General features: G+C 45.5%; 1 protein-coding gene across 1 annotated transcript; it reads left to right on the top strand.

Annotated features, from left to right (window-relative positions):
• Positions 1–9,158: 9,158 nt before the first annotated feature.
• Usp51 (ubiquitin specific peptidase 51) lies at positions 9,159–12,513 on the top strand. The gene is made up of 2 exons (XM_036175847.1): positions 9,159–9,226; positions 9,944–12,513. The coding sequence occupies exon 2, from the start codon at positions 9,960–9,962 to the stop codon at positions 12,093–12,095; it is 2,136 nt and encodes a 711-aa protein (XP_036031740.1). The 5' UTR covers positions 9,159–9,226; positions 9,944–9,959; the 3' UTR covers positions 12,096–12,513.
• The last annotated feature ends 1,412 nt before the right edge of the window (positions 12,514–13,925 follow it).

Raw genomic sequence — 13,925 nt, 5'->3', positions numbered from 1 at the left:
AAGCCAGTAAGGAATTCCAGCACATAGTGGGAGGGACTCCATCCCTAGACCAGCAGCTATAGGCAACTGATTGCTGCTGTGGATAGGGAGAGTCAGTTTTCTTTGGAATGTGGCCTTTGGAAGTTTGTCAGTGCCCCAGCCTCTGAACACATGGTCAGCATGAGCTGCACTCAATGGAAAAATAAATGAATGAATGATAAAATAAGAAAATGAGCATTAAGTCAGTAAGAGCTCCTGAAGTGGAGATTGGATGGCATTTCCTTCTATTCACAATAGATTCTTTTCTCTCTCTGTCTCTGTCTCTCTGTCTCTGTCTCTCTGTCTCTCTGTCTCTCTCTCTCTGTCTCTCTCTGTCTCTCTGTCTCTCTGTCTCTCTCTCTCTCTCTCTCTCTCTCTCTCTCTCTCTCTATCTCTCTCTCTCTTTGGTTTTTCGAGACAGGGTTTCTCTGTGTAGTTTTGGTGCCTGTCCTGGATCTCTCTGTGTAGACGAGGCGGTCCTCAAACTAGAGAGATCTGTTTGGCTCTGAGTCCCAAGTTCTGGAATTAAAGGTCTGTTCAACCACTGCCAAGCTGCCCTTGGCTCTTATGCACTATTACAGGGTCCTGCCCTGTCTGTCCTCAGATCGTCTCAAATGATGAACTTGTGTCAGACAGCGTTTCCTTGAACTCTCAAACTACTAGAGTGGTATGGACCTTACAACTTCAGCAAAAGTTGGCACATGGGAAGGGATTGAAGCCCATAGCTCACTCCTACTGTTTTTGCAATTGCACAGATATGAAGACACAATTCTGCACATTGACTCTTTCATTTCAAGTATATCCTCCAGTGGGAACCAGAGGGGATCAGTTACATAGGTAAAGGATCTGCGGTCCCTTCCACAGTAGCCACTGAATTTGAAGTAACTGTGTCACTTCTACAGTCTCTTTACGGGGTTTCCTCCCCATGTAGAAATCAGGAGCCTGGAGGAAGGGAGTCACTTTCAGCAGGGGAACTTCTGGGTCCAGTTCAGGCTGAGTGCTAGCCTTCTGGTCCTGAGGATATGTCTGTGCCACTTGGGTGTTGCTTCCTTATTGGACTGTTACTTTTGTGAAAATGGGGCTAGATGGAGAGTGTTCAGCATGAACTTGAGGTGATCTGCAATGTGAGTGTCCAGTGTGAAATTCCCTATAGCAACGGGCCTTAATATATTTCATCAGAAGCTGTCTGGGGGCAGAATGGTACTCCACCCTCAAGTTTAGTGTTTCAAACTTCCAAACTTTCCTAGCTGTCACTAGTCCTGATTAGGCCAAAATGAGTTGGGGCAGACCCCAATCCCAACTCAACTGACTTCTTCATGGAAAGTATAGAGGGCATGCAGTGACAGAGCCAGGGAAGCAGAGGAATGCACTGGGAAAGAAAAAACTGATTTCAGGAAGAAGCACCTCTCAGGTCAGGAGCTTCAAGGATGGCTACTGGAACACAGGATGCTGCTGTCTAGGAGTATTGGAGAACTCACCTTCCTGCCAACAACTTCCTATTACACTACCCACACCTAGAACAGTGGCAGAAGACATATGCAGTGTTTTCCTGAACTAACTGCACTCGAGAGCATTTATTAGAACCCCGGGGAGAGATGAACACTCACCAGTACAACAGTATTTGTAAGCATAACTCAAGCTTTTGTGTACTTAGTAGATCACACATTGTATGTCTCAGACACTGGACTCTTACAGAATTGCCAAGAAGAACCACAAACACAAACACGTACACACACACACACACACACACACACACACACACACACACACTCCTTGAATGGATGTTATATCAAAAAATAAAGTGTACAATTTCTACAATTTCTGTCCAATCAGCACATGGCAGTCTCGTGGACTCCCTGTGTGTCTGTCCGACCCATTTTTAGACTGAGCTACTCCAAATTCCCTGTCAGTTAATCAGGATGAATGAGTTGTGCTCACCAAACTCTGAGATGGCCCCTGAACCCTGGCGTGAGAATACAGGGTAACTAGGACAGTGCTTTTTGGTTGAGGGAATGGTAATGGTTGTGTGGACCCATCGATGGAAGAGAGTTGTTTCAAGAAGCCTGAGTTGGCCTTGAAGTCACGATGCAGCTCAAATTCTGATCTTCCTGCCTCTGCTTCCCCAGAGCTGGGATTATAGAGCTGTGTCCCCATGCCAAGTTTACAATGTGCTTGTCAAGGTCCCTGGCAAAGGGGCACCTTTCGGATCTTCTCTGATACAGTCTTAACCTCTCCTAACAGAGGACATGGGAGTGGTTTGGGGCTTGGGAGGGCAGGTATGAGTCCATGTGGCATCTCTCAGCTAGACTGCAGTAAACTATCATCTCCCTGCTTTAACTGAGGGCTCCATATTGGGGGGCTACAGCCCCCACACACACACTGCAACATTCCTACACATCCACTTACAACATTTTCATGAACACATGGTGAGGTCACTCAGACTTAAACAGATTTCTCCCTGTGTGCCTCTGTCTCTGGCCCAGTATCCCAGCCTCCACCTCCCCCAAACACACCTCCATTCTCAGTCTCTATTCTCTCATCCTTCAGCCCTCCTCCTTCCCTAATTTACTTTTCCTCAAGCCTTCCCACCTCATGTGAATCCTGCTAAACCTTCCTATGGGAGGAAAGAATTTTGCCTTACTCTTTCTCTGTTGGAGACTGAATTCTGCTTCACAAAGGCCTCCTCCTCCCCATCCCCAGCATGGCCCAACTCCTAAAGGGAGCACACATACTGTCCACCCCCTAGGGCTGTTGGAAGACCAAAGATCCATGCAGAAGAAGGGTAAACCGTGTTTCTCATGTAAATACAGTGTCCCCATCATCCAGCTGCTTGTGGACATGGCCCAACCCTGGCAGCCACATCTGTGGGGACCATCACCATCACTGCTCCCTTTCTGAGTAAACAAAGGCAGAGGCAGTGAGCTTCCCAGGCCAGGTGGGCATCTGGTATCCACTGGTCAAGTATTCCTGTGATCCCCCAGAAAACCTAAGCCCTTTAGGTCATGAGGCAATATGTAGTAGATCTGTGGAATTTTAAAGTGATATTTGAGCTGTCTTTTTGTCCCTAGAATTGAGGTAAAAGTCCTCCTGCATCCCATCATCACCACACCCCACGGGATCTATCACAGTCTGGTCCACTGAGGGGTCAGAAGGAAGCAATCAAGAGCAGTTAGAACTGGTTTGTGTTTTCCAGTAAAATGTGCTCAGACAGAGATGTATGCACTGGGGAATGTCGAACCACGCCACATGGCAGTAAAAGGCACGTGGTCCTGCTGGGGCCCTTTGTTTCTATTTGCTCACCTACTGAAAACAGGCTGACTAAGGCCAACAAAAAAAGTGTGTAAATACACACTTCAGATAGGAGAAGCAGTGCTCTTCCAGAAGCAACTCCCAGGCTCATGAGACAGGGAATCCTTAACTCCTCCCATCCCCCACATGCCCTACTAAACCAAGACCCTGGGAGATATCCTTCCCCTCTCAAAACAGCTTATCTTTCCTCCAACAAAGGAAGGAATTTTGTTGAGAATCTGACTGGCATAGCACCCACAGGAACAGGCATAGACCTTCACATCCCCCGATAACCTTTCCTGGGACAACTGGGGGCTAGAGAGAGGAGTGGACTGTGGGTGATGTTGAGTAACTCCTGCTCATTTCTTGACTATGCTCTGGTTCGGAGGGTAGGTTTAAAAATGTCCTTATCTGTTGATTCCTGGAGGAAAGGATTTGATGTGTGTACTTGGCTCCTCAGCGGGGCCCGGGAGGCGGGGATGACGATGGAGGAAAGATGAAACAAGAATTGAAAAAAGTTAATGATTGTTGAAGCCGATGACTCTTGAGCCTAATGGGTACATGGAGTGCACTGATTACATTGTAGCACACTTTCTGCTTCCTTGGGTTTGAAAATTTCCATAATCGATTATCAAAAACTTTAAAAACACTCAAATGCTCAGACTAGTGAGGGGCCGGCAGGGGCTGGGGGCCAGACGGCAGGACAGGAGAATAGCAACCTTGCCCTGTCGTGGAAACAACAGCAAATGGAACACAAACATATCCTGAGGACAGGACTCTAGGCCTCCTTCCCATCACAGATGCCAGCACACAGAGGAAGCCACCCTCCACAACCAAGAAGCCACACACAGGGAAGGAAGGGAATGTCTTCCTAAGCTTTGATGGAGACCTTCTTCTTTAAATTGGCTCCGCTGATGGTCATTGCCTTTGAAGGACAAACAAGATATTTATATATCATAGTGTACATCTCAGGGTAAGGTAATTGGCTGTGCTGTACTTTAACACACAGACACACACACACAGACACAGACACAGACACAGACACACACACACACACACACACACACACACACACACACACACACGCATGCACACGCACATATATGCACACACTCTCACAGGCATCCCCAGCAAGAAAAAGCCAGGTGGCAGAAATTTTTTTCTGAGTTTAGCAGAGAAGCCATCAAGACACACATAGGTTTTTCAGGGTCACAAGGAGGGTACCCTTTTCCAAAATAGTCAGGACACTTTTCAGGGCAACAGCAACTTATTAAAGGATCCTTTCACCAAGAAAGTCCTTGTGGCTAACAGCTGCTCTGTCCCTGAAGACCCACTTCCTTCCCAAAGGTGGGGGTGACAATCTTTCCAGAGTGCAGCATCAAATACCATATCTAGGGGTGAGATGAGGTACTACCTGAGCCAAATTTCAAAGTCTGTATGTGGGAGGCACACAGATGTGCTTGGGTAGAATCTGCTATGTGTTTGGGTGCATGTCTGTGTGTGGATGCATGTGTAAAGTCCAGTTTTCAGAAGTGGGGATCACACACCTCCCTCTGTGGGAAATGAAGAGTTGGAAGCATATTCACTCCACATCATCTGCCTTGTAATACAAACTACATACAGCAGTAATCAGAGAGTTTGAACTGCTTTGTTGATCTTTATGGATGTCAGTATGCACATTTCTGAATTCAAGAAAATCACATTCTAACCCTAAGTCCACAATATGAATATTATACATACACACATTCGTGCCTGTGAAGAATGAAAGCAACAGGCACTCCCTTTTACACATGGAACATACGTTGTAAGTGGCTAAGACGACCCCAGAAGTGTTTGTTATGTGTGCGAGTTTTCCCCTGTACATTCCTCAGCTGTAAAAGCAGGCATAGGAGTGAATCCCACCCAGCTGCAGAAACACTGAAAACAGTACAGCTTGCTTAAGCACACACGTACAAGTATTTGCAACAGGCCCTTGAACTCCACAGCCTCCTGTCTACACAGGCCGGTTGGATTCTAACAGCAGATGGGAAGGCCTCAAGTCTCCAGTCACTAGGACACTGTGAGGTGGGTGGTGGACACAGCAGGTCAAGAGCATGTGGTGTAGGGTTGAGACCTGACACACAGGACACTTGCTCCTTCTAGCATCCAGCTCATGCACAGTGCCTCAGCCCATCATTTGTGCACACACCAAAAAGGAGTGGGTGGCAGAAACATACACAGACATGCAATACAACCAATTCTAATGAAGACTACTGAGAGGTAGAGAGGACCCATCCTGATTCCATGACCACTTCCTCCTACTCCAATGGAACACATCACAGATGAAAATGGCAAAACTTTGTGTCAGCTGTGGTACAGAGGGGATGAGGGTCAATAACCACCACGAGACAGCATAGTCCCACTGAGCTCAGAGGCCTCTGGGCTGTCATAGTCTGGTCACACTGAACCAAAACACCACGTTGTTCCTTTCCTACAACTGCTCTGTGGAAACAAGCAAAGTTTGCCTTCCTGAATCAGAAGATCAAAGAGAGAAAATGTGGTCACAGGCCATGACTGGAATCTTTAAGGTCCAGGGCTGCCTGGCAGCTCTAGTGGTGTTCCCCAGAACACACTGCACCAGCAATATACAGCAAGTCGATTGACTCACACCAACATTGTTCCCCTAGCTCAGGACATTCGTCTTGGAAGGCAACATTCTCCATTCCTCTGAAGGCTTGAATGAACCCAGAACACAGGAAGCAAAGGAATGCTAGGCATGAGCCTGCACACCTACCCAGTCCAACGCTTGGAGAGAGAGAGAGAGAAGCAGGAGGACTGTGAGTTCAGTACAGCTTAGGACACACAGAATACCATCCTCCTCAAAGAAAGAACAGAGAGAGGATCCTTGATTCTTTGTCTTCAAGTTAGTGTGACTTTTCTCCTTCATATGCACACTGAAAAGTCAGGGCCAATGTAAAACTGCCTGTTTCCATTCATTCTGCAGCTCCCTTTTACAGAGCATTGAAAGATCTGATCCAGTAAACAGGATGTCCACCTTGTACTCTCTGTACTATTAGAAAGGTATTTTGTGCGCCTCACTATGGTTCTGAGACCCACGCAGTTAAAGAACATTGCCATCTCTTGTTTTCTTCACACCATGTAGGCATCAGTTTGGTACTGGGACACGGTTCTAAGTGGTAGCAGCCACTGTTGCCGTCCATAGAATAGATCTTGAAATATCAGCCTGCCCCTGCAGTGATGTTTTGAGTGTGGGACAAGGGGGGTGTCTTTCCTGTTTGCTGAAGGTCAGAGCACAGGGGAAGGTGATAGTAAATGACTATCCCTCACTTATCCCACGTTATGTGTACAATGGCAAGACACACTCATGTGGCAAAACTAACTCAGGTCTTCAAATCAGATAGCTTCAGACTTCAATGAGAGAAAAATCACCTCCCCAAAGCAGCCATGTGAAACAGGATAGTCCCCACTCCTCTATCAAGAGCATAAATTCTGTGCACTCTAACTTTTAGTTTACAAGTTGAAATTACCCAGAAGCTTTAAAATGCCCCTTTCCCTTAGAAAGGCTGACTTCACATATCGTGATGCACAGTGTTCTGTATGCAGTTTCAAATGGCATGGACACTTTGTCCATGGGCAGCAGATAATAAGGATTCATTGATACAAAGTCTTCATTGACTGACACAGCACACCTCAGCCACAGAAAGTTGTGGCATTTCTGGAGACCTGGCTGCCAATGTCCACACATCTAAACAATGTTGCTTTTTGAGGTAAAATTGTCCCCACACACATCACCTTTAATGAAGAGGACATTTAGTTTGATGAGATCACATTGGAGTGATTCAATAAATCAGTCTAAAGTGGCCTAGATAAGAGCATTGTGGGAGCAATAGTGAATGTTGAATGAGTCCTCACTGTTTCCTCTCTCTCTGTCTCTGTCTCTGTCTCTCTCTCTCTCTCTCTCTCTCTCTCTCTGTCTCTCTCTCTCTCTCTCTCTCTCACACACACACACACACACACACACACACACACACACACACACACTGGGGTACAAGGGGGAGTTGGGATATGTCCCAAAGGCAGCCCACTTTTCAGATAAAGACATTTTGTAATTTCTATTATTCCACAAGTATGATCACCTGGAATTTCAGTTTGAGCATTTGAATTGTTGACCATCATCAAGTTTTTCTTGTTTGAGCCATAGATACAACAGAATTTGACTGTCACTTTTCACAATGTGCAGCTTTTGTATGGGACATTCACATCGCTTGGATACAGAGAACATTTTAGGAAGTGAGCTTCTTGTGTCTCTTTGGGCTCCCTCTCCATCCTACTGAACCATGTTTTGTTTGTTTGTTTTGTTAACTCTGGATTTTTAGCCTCTTCTAGGACCTATTCTGCGATCTACCCCCTCAGGCCCTAGGTAACTCCCACATCAATGAGGAGGGATTACTGGCCAGGAAGGGAAATGGCTGGTGTTCCATCCCTTCCAACCTAGCAAGCAACAGACTTTTATTAGAAAGTCTTTCTTTGAGTAGATGCCTGGGGATGTTTGGTTGGCACAGACACGTAATCTTGGGAAGAAGTTGTATAAATATTTCCCCAGCAGCCCTGGCTGCAGTGTTGAAAGGGACTTGATATGTTGTCCTCTGAGAGAGCCCCTCTCTCCGGACTTATGTGTTATGAGAAGGTTCACTAGAGGATAAATCATTGCACCTAGGTAGAAAGGAGGGGGAATCATAGAGGGATGTCAGAATCCTGGAAAAGCCTGAATCTGTGGTATGAATCCCCAAAAGTGTGGACTCAGTTGATAGTGCTGTTCCCATAGACCTAGTTCGGCAGGCAGAGGCTACAATCTCCCCGTTGGGATGCTGGTCTGAGGGCATTGAGATCACTGTAGGAGAACAGACCCAGGTTGGCAGACTGAACAGTGTTAGGTTTCAATAAGGAAGGTATTTTACAGATTCTGAGACCATGCAGCAAATAGCTAGACATTTTCCTGATTCCAATGTTTCCTTTATCTGCATACATCTAAGATACTTGTTGCACCACTGTATGTGGACATACAATGGAGATAATTAATAAAATAATTCTGGAATCAGCTTTGAGGAAAGCTCTCTGGATTTAAACAGTCAGAGCACCCTGTTCATGGGGTTCTTAACACATTCACTCACAGCAGTGTTTTTAAGTGTGCTGTCGCCAGGCAATGTGCTATCTACTGGTTTGAACCTGAGCAGCGAATACTAGGGTTACAAACGGTAAGGATAACAGGAAGAACGTATACGCTGCCACTCTGTGTAAACACGTTGCGATTATTCTGTCTTTGACTGATGAACTAAGGCTCAATGTGTTTATGGTTTTTCCCTGTAGAAGCAGCAAGTTGCTGGGCTGAGGTCTATTTCAGCCTGAATCATGTGCTTTTTTTTTTTTTTTTTTTTTTTCCTCTCCCCCACTCTCTCGATAATAACCTCTCCACTTTACTCTTGAGATCTGAATCTTACAGGTTCCGGAAGGAACACTGTAGAATATCCCTAACCTCACCTTGGTTAGTTTGTTGTTGTTTCTAGTTTCTTTTTTCTTTTCTTTTTTTTTTTTTCTTTTTTCCTTTTTTTTCCTGTAGAGATTGCCATAGCCAGGTGAAGCCCGAGCCTGTTCAAGAGCTTTCTCTAAATTCTGTGGCTGTTATTACCTCTGGTAGAATCCCTTTCAGGAAAGGTTTTTTCTGCCTAGGGGGACAGCGGTGCCATTCATCACTGCTGGAGGCCTGAATCCGGGGCTGGGGGCCCATACGTGGAGATGGGAGGGGCCAGGGGGCGGCCCCCTTGTGACCAGCCCTGAGGAGAGGTCAGAGAGAAGACTGGCAGAGGAGCGCCTGGACAGCAGCAGCAGCTGACTTTCTAGATCAAGCGCCTTGGGGCCCCAGGTAACAACCCAGACCTTTTTACAAATCCGCGGGCCGGTTCGGGGAAGCTGCCGAGGTTGGGGGAGGGAGCAGGCACTTTGGGGGTCGCGCACTGTGGTTGGGGGCGGTCATGCGTGAAGGGAGTCTGAATTCTAGGGGAAACCCTAGGAAATGAGAGGACAGGAGCAAGAAATGGGGTGTGAGGGCACAGGCACGAAAGAGCAAGAGAGGGCGCTAGAGCGTGGCATACAGCAAGTGCGCTTAGGAGTAGAGGCTTAAGCATAGGTAAGAAAGGAGTCTGGGGACACTTTCTTCTACTGAGTCAGTTTTTCCAAAGATAACCTCCTTTCAGCCATATTTAACATACATCGTTGACTCAAGGGTTTTAAAGATGCAAGGAAAGAACATAGAGAAAGGTGCACCAAAACGAGGCTGCACAGAGCGCCGAAAAAGACAGGGGGTTGTGCCTTTTATAAAGAGTTGCCATCCTTTTCACCCTAAAGCTCAGGCCAGTCCCCCTTCCCCCTCCCCCGTACCCGCAGTTCTGGCGGCCTTTGGAGCAGGTAGCCGCGGGCTCAGCACGCCACGCGAGCCCCGGTGCAGGGGCGGAGCCCCGGTGCAGGGGGAGGGGCTGAGGATAACGGCGCCGTGGCCATGACGCCGGGCTGGCCGTCCACACGAGTTCCTGTCTCCCTCCACCCACAGTCACAGCTCATTTCCAGACGCGTTTCTTCCCAGGCTTGGGAGTGAGCCGATGGCCCACGTTCGAGAAGTGTCCCGGTCCTCCCGCTCCTTCGGCAGTTGGAGTTCGGGAGGCGGTCGAGGAGCCTGTTTGGAGCAGGCGGCTGAGAAAGCAGCAGAAATGGAGCAGACGATGCGGGGTACACAGGGAGCCCGGGAGATGAAGCCGGAGCAGTGGCCGGAGCCCAAGCCCACGTCGGAGAACTTAACAAGGAGGGGCTGTGGCAGCGAGGAGAAGGTGCTCCCTTCCAGCCCGGCTGCTTGTCACACCAGCTCCAGCTCGGTTTGCCCGCGCCGCAAGCCCCGCCCTCGGCCCCAGCCCAGGTCCCGCTCTAGGGGAGGGCGTGGGCTCAAGGCCCCACCCCCGCCTCCCGCCAAACCTCCGCCTCCCCCGCCAGCGCCGCCACCTTCACCCCCGCCCCCGCTGCGGTCGGTGGCCCGGCGCAAATCCAGGCGTAGATCCAGGCCTGCACCCAGACCCCAAACACGAAAAAGCTGCTCTAGTGACCAAGGCTACTCTGGGGATCCAGATGTCGCAGAGAACAGGTTACTGGAGGTTGGGTCTGATAAGGGGCCCACAGGCTGTTCCCATGTAGAAAGCTTTAAAGTAGCCAAAACCTGGCGGAAGAACCTGCGGATGATCTATCAGCGTTTCATTTGGAGTGGGACACCGGAAACTAGGAAACGTAAGGCCAAATCTTGCATCTGTTATGTGTGTAATACCCATAAGAACAGACTTCACTTGTGTCTGTCCTGTGTATATTTCGGATGCTTTACTGAGAAACATATTCATAGACATGCAGAGACAAAACAACACAATTTAGCAGTTGACCTCTATCATGGGGTTATATATTGCTTTATGTGTAAGGATTATGTATATGACAAAGATATAGAACAGATTGCCAAAGAAACAAAAGAGAAAATTCTGGGACTATTACCTTCCACTGCAATAGACGTTTCTTATCAGCAGTGTATGACATTGGAGTCTGAAGAAAATCAATCAACTTATGAGGCAAAAGAACAGGAAACCACTCTGGTAAAACCCAAGAAAAAGAGGAGGAAAAAGACAGTGTATTATACTGTAGGCCCCAGAGGGTTAATCAACCTTGGAAACACTTGCTTTATGAATTGTATTGTCCAGGCACTTACCTACATTCCGCTACTGAAAGATTTTTTCCTTTCAGACAAACACAAATGTACTATGACAAGTCCCAGCTTGTGTTTGGTCTGTGAAATGTGTTCACTTTTTCAAGCGATGTACTCTGGGAACCAAAGTCCTCATGTTCCCTATAAATTACTGCACCTGATATGGATTCATGCAGAACATCTAGCTGGGTACAGGCAGCAAGATGCTCATGAGTTTCTTATTGCAATATTAGATATGCTGCATAGACACAGCGCAGATGACAGTGTAGAGCAGGAAAGTAACTCCAACTGCTGTAACTGCATTATAGACCAAATCTTCACAGGTGGCCTGCAGTCAGATTTGACATGTAAAGTCTGCCATGGGGTCTCCACCACTATAGACCCATGCTGGGACATCAGTTTGGATTTGCCTGGCTCTTATTATACCTCCGAGAGAGCTAGTAGCACAATGCGTAGGGCTGGCCACAAACCAAGAGTCCCCTCGCTTACAGATTGTCTACAGTGGTTTACAAGGCCAGAGGACCTGGGAAGCAGTGCCAAAATCAAGTGCAGTCGATGCCAAAGCTACCAGGAATCTACCAAACAGCTCACAATGAAGAAATTACCAATCGTGGCCTGTTTTCATCTCAAAAGGTTTGAACATTTAGGCAAACAGAGACGCAAGATTAATACTTTTATCTCATTTCCTTTGGAGCTGGATATGACACCCTTTCTGGCTTCTACTAAGGAAAGCATAATGAAAGGCCAGCCCTTAACAGACTGTGTGCCCAGTGAGAACAAGTATTCTTTGTTTGCGGTGATTAACCACCATGGAACTCTGGAAAGTGGTCACTACACCAGCTTTATACGTCAAGAAAAGGACCAGTGGTTCAGCTGTGATGACGCTGTCGTGACGAAGGCTACACTAGAAGAGTTACTCCGTAGTGAAGGGTATTTACTGTTCTATCACAGGCAGGATATTGAGAATAATCTCACCCAGATGCTTTCCAGGAAAACAGAGTAAGGATCCTGCAATGATACACACACCTACCTGGATGGAGAACAACAAGCACCTCTTAAAGAAACACAAAAATCTACCTGGAGTGGACAGTGACCATAACACCTATATAAGTGATACTTTGGCAAAAAGAAACTGTTTTACCCCGTTCTATGGGTCTATGAGAAGGAGACATTGAATTACCAGTGACCATTTAGCCTTAAGAACTCGGGGGAAGGGAGGAGAGGTTGAAAAGGATCACATAAAGTAAATTAAGTGAAGTCTCAAGGTGGAGGGAGGTGCGAATAAAATCAGATTCCTATGTGCTCTTTAATTCTTCAAAGATATGGTGTTAAGTGTGGGGGTATCTTTTAGGAAAGGGGTTTTTCATTGATTGTAGTTCCAGTTATGAGTGCACATATAGTCTGAAAAAAAAACCAAATATTTTAAGAGAAAAACTTTAAAGCTTTAAAAGAAAAACGTTAAAAACACTTTTGAAAGTTTTAAGAGAACGTTTTAAATGTCAAAATCTTAAGTTAAGTATTTTAGAAGAAATATTTTTTAAATGTTTTTAATTTAAAATGATTCAAAATTGTTAGTATGTGAAAATAGAGTATTTAGAAATTCCTACAATTTAAGACAAAATATGAAAATTTATAAGATAGTTATTGAAACACTTTAATTTAAAAATAGCAAAAGAAAATCTTTTAAAGACCCAATGTTTAAAGTGAAAATGCATAGATTCTAAAAATTTAAAGCATAAAATATATGCATTGGAAAACCAAAAATTACAAAAATATGCCTATAATAGTACAATAAGTCAAAATATAGAATGAAATGAAATTTTAAGTTAAAATCAGATAAAATGGTTTAAAGGAAGAAAGTTTAGAACAATTCAAGGAAACAGAAAATTGGCTTTAAAGATTCCAAAAAGAAAAGTGAAATTTTAAAATGTTGAGAGTCTTTTGTAAATTCAAACAAATTTTAAGTTTAAAAAGAATATTCACAAATTGACAACTGAAAGAACATGTAAATAAGAATGTACTTGAAAGTTGAAATTTTTATTTTGTACTTAAGTATATTGGAATATAGATAGATATAAAAGATATAATGAAAGAGAGTAATGATAAGATAAAAATGGTTTGTGAACATATGTATTTTTTTAGTTTAATGTTAATGCAGAATTAACTATATTGGAAAAAGTGGTGACATTAAGATTTTTTCCCATTTAGAACTCATTACTCATATACATCCTTAGCTTCTGAAAGGGGGCTTTTAATAATTTTGTGGCTTAGAGAAATTAGATCATAACTGTGAAGTTCTGGCTTTTGGTGTTTCAGCCCCATAGTCTGACTGAGAAAGTAGCAGGGACCCATGCTAAGAAACTCCTACCCTCCCTGCTTTCAGTCTTTTGCCTTGTGGGGAAGCAAGCTCTTTAATTTCTACAGTAGAACTATGGCTTTGTGTTTTAACAGTCCTGCTAACTCCTTATCCCTCTTCATGCCCACCCCATCCCCATTCCTGATTTCCTGAGTCCCTCACTTACCTAGCCTTACTTAGATCAGTATAACCCCAGCCTGCAAGGATCCTTTCTTAGACACCTGGTGACTTCTTTCCTTCAAGACCATTCACAGATGACTTCTCTGGAGCCTTCCCTGGATCCCCTGTGCAGGCATAAGTTAGATAATTGCCCCCATCTCTCCTATTGTGCCTCTGAAGTACTTTGTCTATACCTCGATGGATAGTACTTATTCAACTGTGATTCTACTGTAGCATTGTGATTGTCTGCCTCTCTGCACCAGGTCCTGAGAGCAGAGGGACAAGCCTTATTCACTTTTGTTTTAATAAATATTGGTT

This window comes from Onychomys torridus, unplaced genomic scaffold (genome assembly GCF_903995425.1).
Source record: "Onychomys torridus unplaced genomic scaffold, mOncTor1.1, whole genome shotgun sequence".
NCBI lineage: Eukaryota > Metazoa > Chordata > Mammalia > Rodentia > Cricetidae > Onychomys > Onychomys torridus.
Note: the sequence above shows the minus strand (reverse complement) of the source record. Positions and strands in the feature narration are given on the sequence as shown.